Source organism: Pipra filicauda, unplaced genomic scaffold (assembly GCF_003945595.2).
Source record: "Pipra filicauda isolate LSUMZ 115617 unplaced genomic scaffold, ASM394559v2 scaffold7_size6619720_pilon, whole genome shotgun sequence".
NCBI lineage: Eukaryota > Metazoa > Chordata > Aves > Passeriformes > Pipridae > Pipra > Pipra filicauda.
Window position 1 is genome coordinate 4265382 of NW_024104976.1, and position 17678 is coordinate 4283059.

Genomic DNA, 17678 nt, shown 5'->3' on the forward strand with positions numbered 1-17678 from the left:
GTTCAAGAAAAAAAGTTACTTCTCAGTGTCTAGAGAACAAAACAACAACTGCTCTTGGAAAGGTTTTGCCATGATTACTATTCTGTCTTTAAAACACTTGCTGATAAACCTGTTAGTATCTGGTTATATGAATAAGAAACATTAAAAGTAAATTTACAGACTTTGAAGAAAATATTTTAAGAAATTACAATAATTACAATCTCTTTTTATCTTTAAGACTGTTAACCTATGAAAAAGCTAAAAGCACTCTTAACTCTTGTAGCAGCAGAAACCAATATCTAAACCCAAGGTAACCTCCATTTTAAAATAAATATCAGCACTGAAAAACCCCTAACAAATCCACAAAATAAAACAAAGAACCCACAGAGCAGGAGAACTTAATCACATGTATTATCAGTACAGTTAACCTCCTTAGATGACTAACACAGTGCATACAGAAATATTTATTCCCTATCATAGTCGTAAAACACAAGCAAACAAAAATACAAACCGGTAGCTGATAAAGAGGAATATCCACTTGTCCAAGAAAGTCATCTCGAGTCTACAGAAAATAAAAACAAACAAAAACCACAGAAAGCTGAAAGCTGCAAAGTGTTTTAAAAACCATGGCCCAACACTCCGATAGCACAGCAATGCTCTCTAAGAACCTGAAGGCACCTTGAAATTCTAGGCAATAAAAGTTGTTCTGTACAGAACAACTTCTGATTGACCCAGCACTCAAAGCCTTGGACAGTTCTGCCTTCTTCAAAATGAATTTTGAGGGAGCTGGGGGTGGAGATTTAGACTGTTTATTAAATAAGACAGACTAATGTTAAGAAAAATGAGGAGAGTTGTTCGGCATCTCCAGCAGAAAGATCATCCTAAAAGACCCTCCACCTAAGAGCACCTGACAATGTCTATTAGCCCAGGCAGCTGTTCAAAACAGGCATGTATAAACATGTTTTTTCTTTTCCAAATAATACAGCTACTGTCAAAGATAACATGAAGCAAAAATAAGTTTAATCTGTGATAAGTGCTTTGGAAGTTCCAGAAATTCTGGTGGTCCCAAGCCCGGCACGGGAGCTTCAAGTTTGGCATCAAAATCTGTTATAACTATGAAAAATTACCTCTTGTCTACACACATGGCAGAGTTTAGTTTTAACAAGTACTATCTGAAAGATTCTGCCCTGACTTAGACATCTGGACTGTCTGACTCCAACCAGAGTATGAATGCAGCAGCTTCACAGCTTGATTCCCTCCAGCCTGTGCTGCTGCACCAGGGCAGGGACTGACAATACACAGTTGTCACTGTACAGTTTACTTCTGATCATTGATTCCTGCTTGCCAAAGAAATTAAGACTTTAGTAATCCACGTAGGTAATTTCAGTATTCAGCAATAACCACCATCAACAAAGTACTTGACTTGACTTCTTGCAGGATTACTGGAGCATGTACTGAGTTGCTTCAAATCCATTCGTGATTTGAAAACCTTTGCAAACCTCCACAAAAGCAGGAAAATGTATTATATGGGTCATTTAACATGAAGACAAATCCCTGCCTGTGTGCTAAAATCAGGACAGCACACAATTTTTTGAAGGTATATATAAACCTATAGTTTTAAAAAAACCTCCCTGTAACAAGACTACACTTTTTTGCATTGACTGAGTAAGGAGCTGTGAGAGTCTTCCACAGTACGGCCTGTGCAGCCTCTGGAATTTTAGGCTTCCTGATTTTTCCAGCTAACAAAAGATTTGGTGCCTATTCTGTCCTAAATGTGTTGCTGTACCACAAGCTTTTATTCAAACTCATCACCCCAGGTGATGGTGTTCGTTCACAAAACTTTCCACCACAAGGCTCTGCATTTTGCCAATATCTATTCCCTTCACCTCAGGACAAAAACGTGTTTCACCTTCCTTCTAGCACAACTATATTTTAATTTTCAATGCCAGTGTTTTACAGTATTAACAACTCCAGTCCAATTCTATCCATTTTTTGGTCCCATTGACAGCATTCTCCATTCAAACAGCCCTGACATTAAAGGCTATAGGTATTTCCTGAAGCAGTTCTTTCTCCCTTAATGATTCTGGTACCTTTGTTCTTTAGCTCTGTTGCCCTAAGTTTGACCATTTCATCTTCAAATCACACATGTCTATGGAGAATCAGTGCCTCATATTCGCCTCTAATTTCTCCATCTCCAAAAAGCACAACTAGAGCTGCAGACTTATCATAGGTGATATCATGCTAGAAATTTAGAGATACATAACTTCAAATCCAATTTGCTGCAGGTATGTCTTATGTTCAGATTTGAAGGGGAGGAAAGTAAAATTAAATACAAAACACCCAACTTTTTGCTTCACAAACTTCTTTGAGATAGAAAGCTACAACAGGTTTTCACACCTGAAGAGTCTGAGACTTCCCTGCACTACTGAAGCAAAGCTTTCTCTGCTATTATAGACCACGGGTTTCTGGAAAAAAATAGCTATCATTTTTGCCTATGAGGTTCTTTTTAAAATGGCACAGCACATACCTTAGACATGTTAAAAGGCTTAGTATTTGTAAAGTTCTTGGCAATCCTCAAGTGGAACATGCCTTCCAAATAAATTATTGGAATGTGGGACAAAAGTTTTCTCTATTTCAGAAAACCTCAGAACACTGTGTTTGTTACCAGCATAATTCGAGTACAGGTTCCTGTTATTCACTTTATTATTCTGCTGTCTTTCCTGCTATTTTTAGCAGAGCTAGCCTCGATAACCAACCCTTTAACACTACTTTCTCCTCCAGCTAGAGAGGAAAATCCTCCAGTGGAGGTTTCTGCTGACCTCCGAAAAACTAATAGATAAATCAGAGAGCAGGAACGATCTCCAGCAATGTGCCCCCACTATGACAAGCTGAGTATCTGCCTTCAAAGAAGTGCCAAAGAAGTTTCAAAACAGACATGGCACACATGAACAACTAAATGCCAATGGAGCTGAAACTGTTTGGATCTCTGTTTCATGAGAGCAGGCAAGACAGACAAGTGGATCAGTTGTTCTTGTCAACTTCTGATTTCTTAACAGCCACAGAACTCAAACTTTTGCTTGCCAAACCATAAGTGCATAAACCTCAATTAATGATACAGTACACTAACAGAGAGGCCTTGTATTTTACTGATTCACTGGTTTAGTCTATAGAAAGTTATTAAAAACATGTGAGGACAGACAGCCGCTGGACACAATACATTTAAAGAACTCCAGGGCAATGCCAAAGCGAGCATTCAAAGAAAAGCACCAAAAGAAAATAACCAAGTCCAAACCTCATTTTCATTTATTTTATTAAAATAGACTTAATAAGCTTTAACAGTTAAGATTTTGGACTTTTTTTTTTCTGCAATTCCCACCAGAAATTGGATAGAAGCAGATTTTAAACAGACATGCTTATCTGGGCCAGATGCTTAAGAGCAGTACTGAGAACATTACCCATAATTTATCAGGTTTGAAGACAGTTAACTGAATTTAATGCCTTTCTTAATTGCTGGATTCACCACACAGCCTTTTGAAACAGTTCCTGCACAAGACCAGGGCATTGAAATAACAGGTATTTTCCCTACCAACTTTAGTGACACACGTTATGTGGTATTAGTGCATGAATTAGAATTCAAGTATATTCCCAGCCTTTTTCTGACTAAACAGGCAGCTAGTTGTGCATATGTTGGTCTTTGCACAGAAATCTACAGCTGTACGGCAAAATGTGAAAGCACACAGCTTTTATTGGAGGGAATATAAGTATCAATTCAAACTGAAAAAACAAACAGTGATCTGGACTATTGCTGCTTAAGAAAACAAGAGCTCAATAGATCCCTTATAAGACCAACATTCTTCTTGCTTAAACACCCAAACATCAACATTAGTTACAAGCTTGATGAGAATGAAAAAAACTTGCCTGAGCTAGACTAGCAACTTCAAGTATTTTTCTTTTCATGCTGCTCTGAGTATATTATTTGGTTCTCTTGAACTCTAAATCGAGAGAAGTGAGCTTTTTCTCCTTCCAGAAAATACTGCCAGCATATGCTATTCATCATAGGAAAGTAACAGTTTCAAAAAAGCAAAATTCAATTATCACGTTAAGATTGTACCAAATTCGTAGATTCCAAAAGTAATGTTTTTTCTATCTTGCAAAGCAATAAATACTTGGTTGCATGCAATCTATCACAGTCCTAGTCTCTGGTATTTTTAAGGGGGAGAAGTAGATGGTGAGGAGATTTATTTTTTTTATATTACACGTAGGCATTTCTTTTGAGTTGGCATCTATGACAATGAGATATAAGACCCCCCAGCATTTTCAAAATAGAGAAAATACATACTGTTAGATCAAGGGTTATTATACAACATGTGTTTCTGCAGGACCTTCAGCCCTTCTGGCTGTTTCAACAGCAAGGTATCAGCACAACATGCCTCAGCATTTTTACCATCTGCTTAGCAGAGAGAATTTAGAAATGACACTGAAGTTATTTTCACTAATTCTCCCTCATTTCCAAAGATATTTTCAGAGAACTGCTTATCTAAAGATCAGAGCAAAAGTGTCATCTGTTTCTCCATTTACAGCTTACACATTTTATACAGAACCAGAATCTTACAGCTTTCTTAAAAGTTCATATTTAGTCTACAGTAGTTTTATAACAACACTCATATTAGTCCGTTCAGTGTGTGCTACTTGGAGAACTTGTGCGTAAAAGTTCATTAACAAAGCAATTTAAGACAGCTTTTTTTTTATACAAGAATTCATTTTCACATAGGCCACAGGAAGGCAAAAAGTTGTCTAACATAACCAAACCATACTTCAGCACCATATTAACAAAGAACATGTCAAAAGTTAATAATGCATTGGTTTTATTCATCAGGAATTTGAGTTCCTTTGGTTTATGCACAGATGTGCCAAATAAGTTACCATATAAAAAGCAGAAATATAAGATTTTATGAAAAGTCAGGAGTCAATCCAGACTTGTCTTGTGCTAAATCTGCCAATACTCACCACAAAAAATTCAGAAAACAGTACCAAATATTTAATTAAGTACTATTTCAACAAGTCATTCCTGACATCAAGTCAGTTATCTTCACAGTAGTTGCATTTACTTGTGAAAGTTTTTGTACCAAATCTTAAGACTTCAAATAAAGTTTGAAAAACAAACTCTTGTAAGTAACAATTCCAGGTGCGCTTTTACCTTCACCATTGAACACTGTAAAGCTTAATACACTCAAAAAAAATGTAAAACCCTATTGAATGTTAAAACTGCATGTGTAATTTGCTCCCTGAAAAAACAACTGGTGAACCACACTGGCTAATTAATACACTCAGCTGAAGGACTTGACACAGTCAGTCAGTGTTTTGCTTTTCAGAGCAAGAGGGAACAAACTGAATTTAAAAACCCAACAAACTACTTGTCCCCAAAAGGCAGACAGACAATTGGAGCATCTCTGCATCACGGTCTCATTCCTGGGAATTAGTTCGATCCGGTACATTGCCACCCAAAGGCACAAAGGCTGAGCTTGGAAGCTCCTTTCCAGCCCTAACTCAAATCAGTTGGCCAAAGTTAGTCCATCTGGTTTTAAAAACATTCTTAAGTCTACTGTTGATCCAAATTCAACATCAACACCAACTCAGGACTTCCCTGTACCCTTGCACCATCACACACAGCGTGGCCACTGCCAGCCATGCTGCAGTTTTCCACACTCTACAATAGTCCTCAGCCATCACTGACTGGAACAGGAGCCCCACGTCCTACCTATTGACCTCTCCCAGCTCCAAGCCTAAACCTGCTGCTGCCAAGCCTAAATGTAGACACATGACCTGGCTTGAGCAGAACTTAGTGGTTTGGTTTGTCTTAAGCCCTGCTATGGCCAAGTTATAAATCCTACCTGTCCAAAACCAGTCTGCGTGAACTGACCTTGGAAGCTCAACCTCTAATGGCACAAGGCAACTACAACACAAATCATCCAACCACAAATACTTTTCCAACAAAACTGTATTACAATTTATTTCAGACATGCTCAATGACATTACTAAACTTACAATTCCCACATTAGACATGGCTTTACTGGCCTATAATCTGCCAAATGTTAACCACTTTAGTTTTCTCATTGATAAACTAAATATTTGTCCCAAATTGAGCTTACTAAAAATAATGATTAGTACAATAACTGGCTAAGGTAGAAACTCTATTAAAAAATAAGTAACATTCATAATAAATTCTGGAAACCCTTTTCCTTCAAAAAGCCCTTGTGCTTTCACACTACTGAACAGGGCCTTCTCCCTTATCTCAGAAAATCACTGATTGCCAGAGAAATCATCTAGGTCTAAAAGAATCCACATTCCTCTTACTGAGTAGCTGGAATGTGCCATTTGCATTTTAATATGCCCTAACTTCAATGACTGTTTGTATGTAATTTCAGCCAGGAACTTGCCAATGTCCTTCTCTAAATTCTGTTTGCTTACGTTACAGTTGATACAGCTGAAAGCAGCCCAAGGTCTCAAACAATAATTGCATCTATCTGTAGACTTTTCAATTTGTTGTAAACTACCATGACAAGAAAAAAAGAATTATGCATTCTCTTGAAACAGAGATGACTATACACCCATAAACTAACACTGAAATGAGCTACAAATATTTTGCTGGCTGCATTCCCAAATCGGCATGTTCTGTTTGTCACAGAGAGTGAGGAAAAAAGTTCACTTGAAACAGAAGACACTTAACAGAAATAACCCCCAGTTTCTAATGAATAAGTGGTCATGGACCTTTTGATCCTGATGTTAAAATATATATTGAGAATGTAACACTCTTTGACAGACCTTCAACTTATCTAAGTTCTTCTTAAAATCCATTTCTTCTTTTGGTACACACATCTTGAGACAGTGAGCTGAGCAACACCTAAGAGCATACTTGTTTTTTAAGAGTGGAGTGGAATCTCTGTTCAAATTCATCTCCCCTGAACTATAGTTTTATAAACTCCCTTTACACCATTTTTTTTTGCAAAGCTGAAAAGCACCTGATCTACTTAGTGTCTCTCCTCACATAAAATTTATCCCAATCTTGTGACCCTTATTGGTATTTTTTGAGTTCTGTTATACATGCTTCCTGAAAAAGGATGACCAGAAATATGCATACCATGCACCTCTGTGGGTTTGTACAATTCCATAACGGTGGTTTTAAATTTCTTAGTTTATTTCTTCACTAATAAATCCTAACCTTTTATTTGCCTTTCAACTGTCAACAAGATCTGAGCTGACATTTTCAGCGAGTCTCTCCCCACGACACAAACTATTTCCTGACCAGTTTAAGAGACCATCACCACACAAGCATCATCAGCTGTTTTTCCTGTGTGTAATGCTTGGCATTTTTCAACAGTGATTTTCAAATTTTCTACTGTTTAGTCACTCACTAGCATGAGATTTTGTGCAACTTTTGAGGTGACAATTTAATCCTCACTTGTGTTTCTTATAGTTTAGTTGCCACCAATGAGGAAGCCTTTTTCTGCACTTATGAGTGTTTTTCAGTACTTCTAAGGGTTCTTGTAAAATAATTTTAAAAGTTAAGTGTCCTGCATTAATCAGCTCACCTATCTTCACATGTCATTGCTTAGTTTGATTTGTAAGACAAAATTTCCTTTTATAAAAGTAGTGCTCAGTCTCTTCCCTGTAGACATCAAACATGTCATTTACCTACTAGATCTATTCCATGTACTCTTGCTTCCATACCAGCCTGTTGCAGTAGCCTGTAGTTCCCCTTTTGGTCATTTTGAAATATTGCCATAACACTTACAATCTTCCTTCAGTAAGAGAATCTAATAGATTAAAAGATTATTTCTTGTAGCTAGTATTTCAAACATTTTATAGCTGAGCTTTGCAACAATTATTGGGAGAATGCCTGCAGGTACAATTAGTTTTGTTAAGGGCTTCTGTTTTATGCTATAATGCCTACAAAGACTACGATTTCTACATCACCATAACATTTTCCAAGACATGTTTTGTTTAACCTAAAGTGTTGATCTAATTTCTCACAGGAAGCAAAAAGAATGTACCATCCAAAGAAAAACCATCATAGTCTCATATCTGAAAGCCTGCAAGTCCTTTGGCTAGTCAGGAGTAAAGGAAAAATGTCTCTAGCCTGGTTTGTGAAAAAGTTTTACTTTAACACATTCTTATATCTATACTAAGTCTTAAGAGACAGAATAACTATAGTCTGTGGCTCCATTAAAGAAGCCACAGCATCAATGCTTCCCACTCTCTCGTGGTAGATTAAAAAGACATGAATCAGCCTGAAGGCTGGATAATTACATATTTACATAAGCTGTTTCAGGAGGTTTGCTCTGCATGGTTTTGCAGTTTTAGTTTCCCCATTTGCTGGCATGAGAAACGTACCCAGGCTTAGTTCAGCTGCACACTATAAACAGAATGAGGCTCATCATAATTTGTACAGAGTACAATCAAAAAAACTTCTCCTTATTATGTACATGCAGCGTTTCCTAGGGACTGCAAAGTGCTAGAACTTGGATAAGCTGGCTTATTCAAGTATCTGCTGCAGTCCAGACACTGTTCCTTAGAGCATGATCATATTCTGAAAGTTACTTATGGTTAACTATTGTTAAATACAACTTGCTAAAACTGACAATGAAAAATTTTAGGGACGGAACTATTACCAAATAATATTACTTGATTGCTTACTTTGCTAATCCATCCATGTAGCAACCATTCACAGATGAGGCTGTAAGATTTATCACATCCTTTGTGTGCAATCTTTTTATTCCCTGAATAAGATCAAAAGCTAAAGCATGAAAAAAACTAGAGAGGAAGGTGTAACAGAAACTCTGCATTTAAGCAAGATGAAAAATATAAGAAATTACTACAAACTATTAAAGCACTACAGGTGATTGTTACATAAAGGATGAAAGTAGGAAATCACCTACAACTAACTATAAGTTGTTTATTATTGTGATTAACACTGTCTTCCCTTTAATGCTTTGATGGATATTTCAACTTGTAAAATTTGTCTGAGACACAACATATATACTCTTATGTGATTGAAGTCTAACATAGTTCTCACCATGATTCCTCAGGAAGATCCCACCTTCTTTTCAACCCCAAGTCTCCCTGAGTGAACTGACAGAGCATGACACAGCAATGTGCCAGAGACACAGTCCTGTAACAAGATCCTTTAAGATATGCAACACTGAACAATATGAGAGTTATTAATGGTGAGGTTATTACAGCACAGCAGCATAAAGCAGTGTCAGTTTGGGCTTTGCCTTGTATTGACTCCATAATCTTTTGCTTTACCAGCCCCTTTTCCACCTCACTTCCCTGCACAGATTTGGGACACTGATACACATGCAGCCCCTTTGCTCAATATGCAAAGATGGAGATAAGCCACAGCTGTCCTTCCCTTCTCTTGGCACTTCTCCCTGCTCAGATCACTATTTTCCATGAAGGAGTTTTGCTAGGAAGGAAGCTCCCAGAGGGTGCAAGAGAGAAGACAACCTCAGGCTACTCAGTGCTAGCTTGTGGTGCAGCATTTATCAAGGGAGTCACAATCTTCCAGACACAGCTTCTGGTCCCCTCAGCATGTTCACATCAGCTGGGAAGTCAGTCAGTCAAGAGAGAAATCTTTGCACAAAGCCCCCTCAAATTACTGTTTTACTAAATTTAAATTTAGTACAGCAAGGTTCAAATAGCACTTCCTTTTATGAATATAAAAGGCAAAGTTCCAGAATCTGGTGAAAAAAGCTCATGAGTTCCAACTGAGGGTTTCCTTACCGTGGATCTGACAGTAGAAAAGCATTGGGTTGTTTTATACCACCTCTGAAAGTTTTGTTGCTTCAAAATGTGTATTTCAATAACTAGAGACAAAATTTGAGTAAAATTACTTGTCAACAGAAGGACAAGAACAAAATTGATTTCCTTAATTGTATAAGAAATTATTGTAAAGGCACACAGCTGCTGAAACAGATTTGCATATGCATTTACAATACTCACATTATCCAATCAGGAGTGATACTGTAGAGGAAGGAATAGCTGATGTCACCATAGATGTCAGCATGATATTGTACTTGTGGCAGAGATTAACACAGCTTTATTTTTTAGAAGGTTGTTTACGGTCCACAAGAACTGGAACTGTAGTCACTGTTTCTGCCTTTCTCTGCACCTCACAGAGGTACATTGACATATGTACAATGACAAGTAACCTGTTCCCTTACTCGCTCCTACCCTCCTGGGATTGTCAAAGTGCTTTAGTTGCAGATTTATTTCTACCCTAAGCAAGAGATAGATGCGTTAAAAAAAACCCAACAAAACACATTAAAAACAGAAATACAAAGTCAAGGACAACCTTCAGTGCTGCAACCATGGACTACCTCTTCCTCCTGCTTCACATAAATGAAATTCCACTCTCTGCTGCAGAACCTATTCAATAAGTTTCCAATGAAGACCAGGAGCAGTACACGGGCCATCACCATTCCCCATTTTTCAACTTAATTAAAAATAATCCAAGGCCAGTTGTCATAGAAATGGTGTTATGATTTTTTTTTTTAAGTCAGCCTTTAACAAGCTGTTGATTATGGAAAGCAGGAAATGTGACCCGAGGTGGCTGAAGGCTGGTAGCAAGGCACGTAAGAAAAGAATGCATAGACCTTTTGGCTGCTTCAGCCTCTGGAGGCCCTGACCATAGCACTGATTTGATTTCATGCCTGCTCTGCACAGATAGCTGACATTACTAAATGCTACTCCAGTATCAGCTTGTTAAATTTGAACCCAGACTCAGCATATCAATATACTAGGCCAGACTAACTGGAGTCAAGGGAAATATTTTGGGAGTTGTTTATTTTTAAATGAGTCACAATACACCATGATAATTAACTGCACTATGCAATTAAATGACTGCCATAGAATCTGTTATGTTGGTCACAAAGACTAATAGGAAATACAATGGTATTTCTCTATTTTATTCCAGGGAATTGCTGAACTGCTATAAGGTCAACTATGGTTTTTGCTTAGTTTGGTGGGGGAAGCTTTTACATTTTTTATAACATATTTTATAGGATATTAAAAAAACTGAAAAAGGCCATTTGAGGACTGAAAGGCTCCTGTACCTGTTGTTGCATAAAAGAATCTCAAACAACTCTACTGCCATAAAACCTTTAGTACCCAGTTTCCTGAGGTCAGAGATCTTTTTTATTTGTATGTAGACATGGCATAAATCTAAATACTTACAAATAACTGAAAAGTACAAGACAACTACAACAATTTTGGATTCAGACTCTTTTTTTTCTATTTTTTATTTTTAAAATTGTCTCTCTCATCTTCTAGTCAAAAGATGAAATCTTAAAGAATTCAGGAGGCTTAAAATACGCTGCCACAATAACACAGTAGAAGTGCCACATGCTATCAAGTGGTTTAAAAAGACAAGTCTAAGATTTTGTGTCAATCCATTGTAAACATCACTCCTGGGAACCAAAACAAACTATTCTCAACCCAGTGTCCTGGGAGATTTTCTGGAAATGTCAGCTAACGTGTCTAATCCTGAACTTGGATTCTATCTAAACAGAATTTATTAAAATTCACCCAGTACTAAAATATAGAATATCTTTTATATCAACTGCCATTAAACATAGAGGCAGTGCAAGTTAATGAGAAATGTACTTGAAGTGCATGACTCAATATTTTTTTTCCCACAATATACTTTAAAAATAGTCTTACTAGTTTAGAAGAGGACTGTCATAACTATAGATCTTTGTCATAAAGCCTTTTGCTTTAACAAGTAGGTTAGCTAAATGGTAGTAGTGCCAAATCATAGAGAATGACATCATAAAACACATTTAGTAACCATCAATTCCTGCACTTTTATCAGCATTCATAATTAAAACTAATATAATATTCAGATTATTTAAGTCTTCACAGCATTATTTAAACGAGTCTTAAAATCCACCTTTCATGTGGCTTATGCTTTACTAACAAAATAAATTGCCTTAAGAGTTAATAAGAGCAAACACTTCTGTCATGTAGCTGGATATGAATTTCATTACAAAAAAATATGTATTTAATACAAGCCTTCTAGACCCAAGTAGTACAATTTGAACAGCAATGTTGTTGGGAGAGGTATTAAGTTACAGTGTGCTGCTCAGGCTGGGCTAGTGGTTGGAAGGAGGAAAAAAAAAAAAAAAAGGAGAGGAAACTCTGAAAATTCCTGTGGTTCAGGGTGTATACAGAAACAAATGGTATTTACAGTTTCTCTGCTCAAATATTACTTATCTTTAATTCTACATACAGCAAACTGTTCTGTAAAGTAAAGCTTATATGAAATAAATCTAAAACACTACAGTAATCCACTCATTTTATATGCAAACTTTAGTAATTACTATTCATTTACTGAGAAGTTATGTGTTTAAACCTACAAAACTTAATTTCAAGTTTCAATAACTCCCACATCTAGGTAACCAGAAAAGAAATCCCTTTGAGTTCAAGTAAACAGGAAATTATTGTTTATAATGTATTAAATACAGGTATTTCACTGTAAGACCTAATCACCTATGCTACTGTATGTATCATATTCTAAGAAACAAATCTAAACCCCAATTTTTACAGATAATATGAAAATTAACTTCATAATGGTGACAATTTGACACCAATAGGAAATTCTGAAATCACTGTGTTTGAGTCCCAGTTGCCAACTTTTATTATTTTCCAGCTAAATTTCAGCTGTAAAATTGTGTCACAGTTTCCTATAAACCAGAACACTCACCTTAAGGGGCCTCCACAAAGAAGTGCTAGATATTTCCTTCTTAGAGGTTCCATATCTTTTCTTAACACCAGTTGTTTTTCCTTCATTCCCAGGTTTGAACTGTATGTGCAACTGAGACGTCCTTGCACTGTGACACTTGTATTTAAGGCTGGTTAAGCAGCAAGAAACTTTTTGACGTGATCCTTCCAAGGAAACACTTCTTTGCAAAACATGGTGAGTTTTGCTCATCTGAACGTTCGGTCTTTCTAGTTCATTTATACTAATCTGATATTCTGAATCTATTTTTGAGGGCAGACATGCAGATGTGCTACGTTCCAGTTTTAAATGAGGGTATTTTGCACCGGAGTTCAGATTTAACTCTGGACTGCAACAGCCATTAACCGTTTCACTGCTCGATGCAAATGGCCTTTGATTGAGATGAACTGAAGTGCACGAGAAGCCATCAGACACCTCTTCACAAGCTGTCTGCTCAGAACCACTCAAAGTTTGACTTTTGTCCTGTAATGACGCATTCAAATAAAGGGGTCGGATGTCTCTGACTTCGCCAGAAGAGCAAACTGTTTTAGACAGTTTAAGTCCATTGACTGCTGTTGAAAGGAATCCCTTGGAAGTGGTTGGATCTTCTTTTTGTGCCAGCTCACTAGGAGAAATAATCAGTCTATGAGACGTTTGATACATGCCTCTATGTGGTAGCTGACCTGAGCTTACTGGAGAAGCTGGAGGAGTGCTGGAAGGACTCCTAGGGAAAATAACCAGTGATGAACAACGCCGCAATGGAATTCTAGATTTCTTCCTCACTGACAAAGCATCTTGGTCAAAAGTAGTGCTACTTCTACACAAAGTTTCCTGAGATGAGGTACTCCTGTAGGGGTTACATTTGTTTGCAGTGCTTCTATATGAAGAATCACCATGTACAACACCACTACAGAACGTGCTGTCACTTGTCCAAAGGGTGCCACTGCCACTGTCACTGATGACACTGTTACTATAGGAACCTCCATCACTTGTGGTACTTGCACATGATCCATAGTCACTGCCAGCACTGCTGAAGGATCCGCTGTCACTTGCTGCAATACTGCTGAGGCTGCCTTTGCACAGAGCAGCACTGCTCAGGAGGCTGTCATTAGATCGATGATCGACCACGATCCGAGCACAATTCCCTTCATTATCAATTCCAATGAATGGGGTGTCTTCTCCAGCAGCTAAGGCATCACCAAACCGAGAACATCCACTGTGCTTTCTAGACTGCAGGGAAATGTGCAGTGAACTGCTCTTTTTTATTTGCAATGAAGAAATAGTTGGTTTTTTCTCCTGATTAATGACTTGTTGCACTACAGGTGCATAAGCAACTCGCCTGGGAGTGAGCTTCACTTGGGTAACATTAGGTGCAGAATTCTGTGATTTTTTGAAGTATATACAACTATTACTGTCCAAAACATCTTCAGAGGTTTCTGATAATGGATCTGTGTTGCTTCTTTGGGTAGCAAAATGCAATCTTAACCGCCGTGCCATTTGTTCTTATTTCCATGCATGTTAGCAAACGAAAACCACAAAGATCCTTCAGCAGAAAGGCTACAGCCAGCTGCACGGAACCCAGAGCTAGTACATCCCAACAGTAAAAGCCCATAAAAGTTGCAGTCTTTGTCCTAATTTCTACAAGATACTAGCATTCAAAAAAAAAAAGTACCTCTTGAAATGTCAGCCATTCCTTGAACTGCAGTTTCTGGACTGTCGTTGATTGCTGGCAGTCAGAGAGCACTCATTTAAAAAGCACTTACGTTCCAACGACCTCAGCTGCGACACACTGACAAACACCACCGACCTTCTTTCAATTATACCTTCTGTAATTTGCATAAATGAACACAAATAATAAGCTTCCAGAACTTCCAAGTTTAAAACAGCAACGCCTGCTGCGGCTGCATGAGCTGAGTCAATGTGTCCGTACTTTCCTAGCAGCGTATGACTACTAATATTTTTACCCATAGGTTTAGAATTACAGGAAGTTGGTAGGAATGAAGTCCCATATAATTGAGTATCAAGTCCAGGATTGAATTTCCAAATAGTAACCATGCTAGCAAACTGCTGAAGTCTGAATTATGCATAAACCAGCAAAATAAGCCTCCTCCTCCCCTTAAGAAAAAGTTTTTCTGCACTCTTTAAATAAAACTCGAAAGGAATCTGGCATTATCTCACAATCCACATGCTGCTAAGCAGTCGCACTTTCTACAGATTTGTACATAGCAGACCCCTCTCCTGTCTATTAACTCATAATTTTCAATGAGGTGCAACTGAACTGGAGCAACAAAAAGTTATTTTGGTTAATAATTTGGCATTTATTTTCAGTCAACCATGTTAACCTTCTCTTTCTATTTTGACCTTTTCAAACTACAGCTGTTAAAGGCAGAAAAAACCCAGTTACTCCTACAAAGTGAACTACCTCATCCTGTTTGCTGGAAGCCCACAATAAGGAGACATTCATTAGAGTTCAGTATGGTTTGCAGATATATGACCAGCTACACAAACTTTAGAACACTGAGCTAAGTATGCACAGAGATAAATAGCATTACCAAACACTATTACAGAAGAAAGTTATTCTGTATAATAATATACAAACTGTCTCAAACATTCATAGCTAATTAGTATTTTTTAATTTTTATTTTTTAAATAAAACGGTCAGCATGTCAAGAAGTTAATACGTACTGTCAACTCTCACAGAAGTAATGGGATTGAGAATTCCTACAAAATGTTTCACTGGCTCACATAACTGAAAAGGTCCTTTGCTGGCACCTAGTGGGACTTCTTAAAAAAGACAATCTCGAATCTTATTGTAGAGTGGGATTTTTTTGTTGTGGGTTTTATTTTAAAAAACACAAACATTTGGCTATGAATGTACTTTTGAATCCATAAGCCACATATGATGCAGCACTGAACATGACTGCACTGACATGAAATTACTTAGTGCTGCTGAAAAAGTACAAACAGAAGAGAACAGTAGGCCATTTGTACTTTTATAGGTCATACTACTTGGAGTTTTTTCTGCTTCATATTTATTTAACCTTTACTGTATTTTAAGCTAGAAGGCAGTAAAATTAACATTTATACCTCCTTCTCAAGAAAGAGCCAAGAATCAAATTCACAGTACCTTGTTTGCAAGTAACAAATTTGTTTTCTAATTATACTCCAGGGCTTACTTAACCTCCGTTACCTGAATTCCATTATTAGAATGCAGTAACAAATGAATACTGGCTTATTCATAAAAAGCCAACAAATACAACACTTCATTTATTTCATTATGCTTAACCAACAGGACTACTTCTAATATTATAGTTTGGTGGCGGACTGGGATGGGGAGAGAAGAGGAAAGGAAAAAACCATAAAAGACTCTTTTGATCAGTTTCAAAAAGTTACATTTGAACCTCAAGCAATATATTTAAACAAACAAACAAAAAAACCCCACAAAAAACAGCAAGAAGCCACCCTAAGATACGTGAGTAAAAAGTGCTTTTCTCAAGGCTCCTTTTCTCCCCAACAACTAATGTACAGGTATAGCCAGCCAACTATAGCTTCCTTTGGCAACATAAAATGACATTTAAAATGCAAAACTCAATCTTACTGAATTAGAGTTGACATAAAAATATTTTTTTTTTAAAATACCAATAGTTCCATTCAAATCTTCTTCAGTATCAGTAACAGATTTAGGCACTTTGTTTGCAATATATATAGTTGTGACAAGTTACTGCAAGACAGAAAGAGAGAGCAAAAAGTTGCTAGTCCCTTCAGTGATTTATCTCCTAAGTGATCTCACTGTCCTTCTTGACAGATTTTTCTAATGTGTTTTTCAAAACAACCATAATTAAAGACTCCACAAACTGCTCAAGCCCTTTATTCCACTAAGGGTTTGCAACAAGTCAGAAGAACAAACTAGATTTAGTGCTCCCTTACCAAATCCAAGACAAGTGATCTTTGAGAAGTTTTAAAGCTATTACAGAAAGCTTTTACAACTCTGACTGTTGGTGATATAACCAAGGTAGCAAGACTCTGAATTTAAGCCAAATGCTGAAGAAAAGTTTTGAGGCTGGTTTTCAAGAAAACAACATTTCTTGAAAACAAAAAGCAGAGATTTCAAGCTTCCACTTATCCCCAAAAGTTACAGGGAATAAAAGCAATTGGGATAAAATTTTGTAAAAAGGAGAATTATCCATTGAGAAGACAGTCTCACAAACGTAAGAATATTTCAGTTTTATCAGCCTGATCATATCTGGAATTTAAACAGTCATCCAACAGGTAGACGAAAGAACATTGAAGCCCACTAAAATAATGACAAACTAAACAAATTTTGATCATAGATGCTTAGCAAGGCACCTATGATTTTTGACATGTGAGAATGAATTAAGAGAAGTGGGGGAGCTTGTCAATGCTAAACAACAATCACAGCTATGGCAGCAATTTGTCTTACTTAAAACAGCTCAAGACATCTGGGATGAAAACCACACTGTTTCTGAGAGAAAGCTAAAGAGAAACAGGGAGGTGGTCTGCTCCATTCACCAAATGAGGAGATGGAAGTGATGAAAAATATAGGGCATTTTACTGTAGAATTATACAGTGACTGATGAGGTCATGATGCTGTGACCTCTAAATACAATCATACATGGGAAACAAAGCACCATTTCCTAGCTGATGTCAAAAAAATGTTTTGTTGCTTCTTCTCCCATAAGGAAAACAGTCAAACAACTTATCTACTCCAGATTAGAGAAAGAATGCAAAGGAGTTCTCTTGGTGGAAATCACAAAGTAAACAGTGCCCTTCTTCCAAAAAAAATGAGGAATCTGGCTTTCTAATCATGCCTTGTGGCTTCCAGGCAGTGGCAGTAACGTTCCAGTGAGGTGTCCCAATGGACAGAGCACTTGGACCTCCTGAGGGATACACTGCACCCCAT

At 37.3% G+C, this 17678-nt stretch overlaps 1 protein-coding gene across 2 annotated transcripts in view; it reads right to left on the reverse strand.

Annotated features, from left to right (window-relative positions):
* The window catches only part of NEDD4 (NEDD4 E3 ubiquitin protein ligase), a 53549-nt gene that overhangs the window by 20794 nt on the left and 15077 nt on the right, over nt 1-17678 (reverse strand). The window contains exons 1-2 of one of the 2 annotated variants that reach the window (XM_027736903.2): nt 12743-14361; nt 491-541 (exon numbers count right to left, since the gene is read on the reverse strand). In XM_027736903.2, the coding sequence (XP_027592704.1) occupies nt 491-541; nt 12743-14254 (1563 nt within the window). In that variant the 5' untranslated portion in view covers nt 14255-14361. Of the gene's footprint in view, nt 1-490; nt 542-12742; nt 14362-17678 lie in introns of those variants that run through there. The other variant, XM_027736904.2, reaches the window with a different exon arrangement.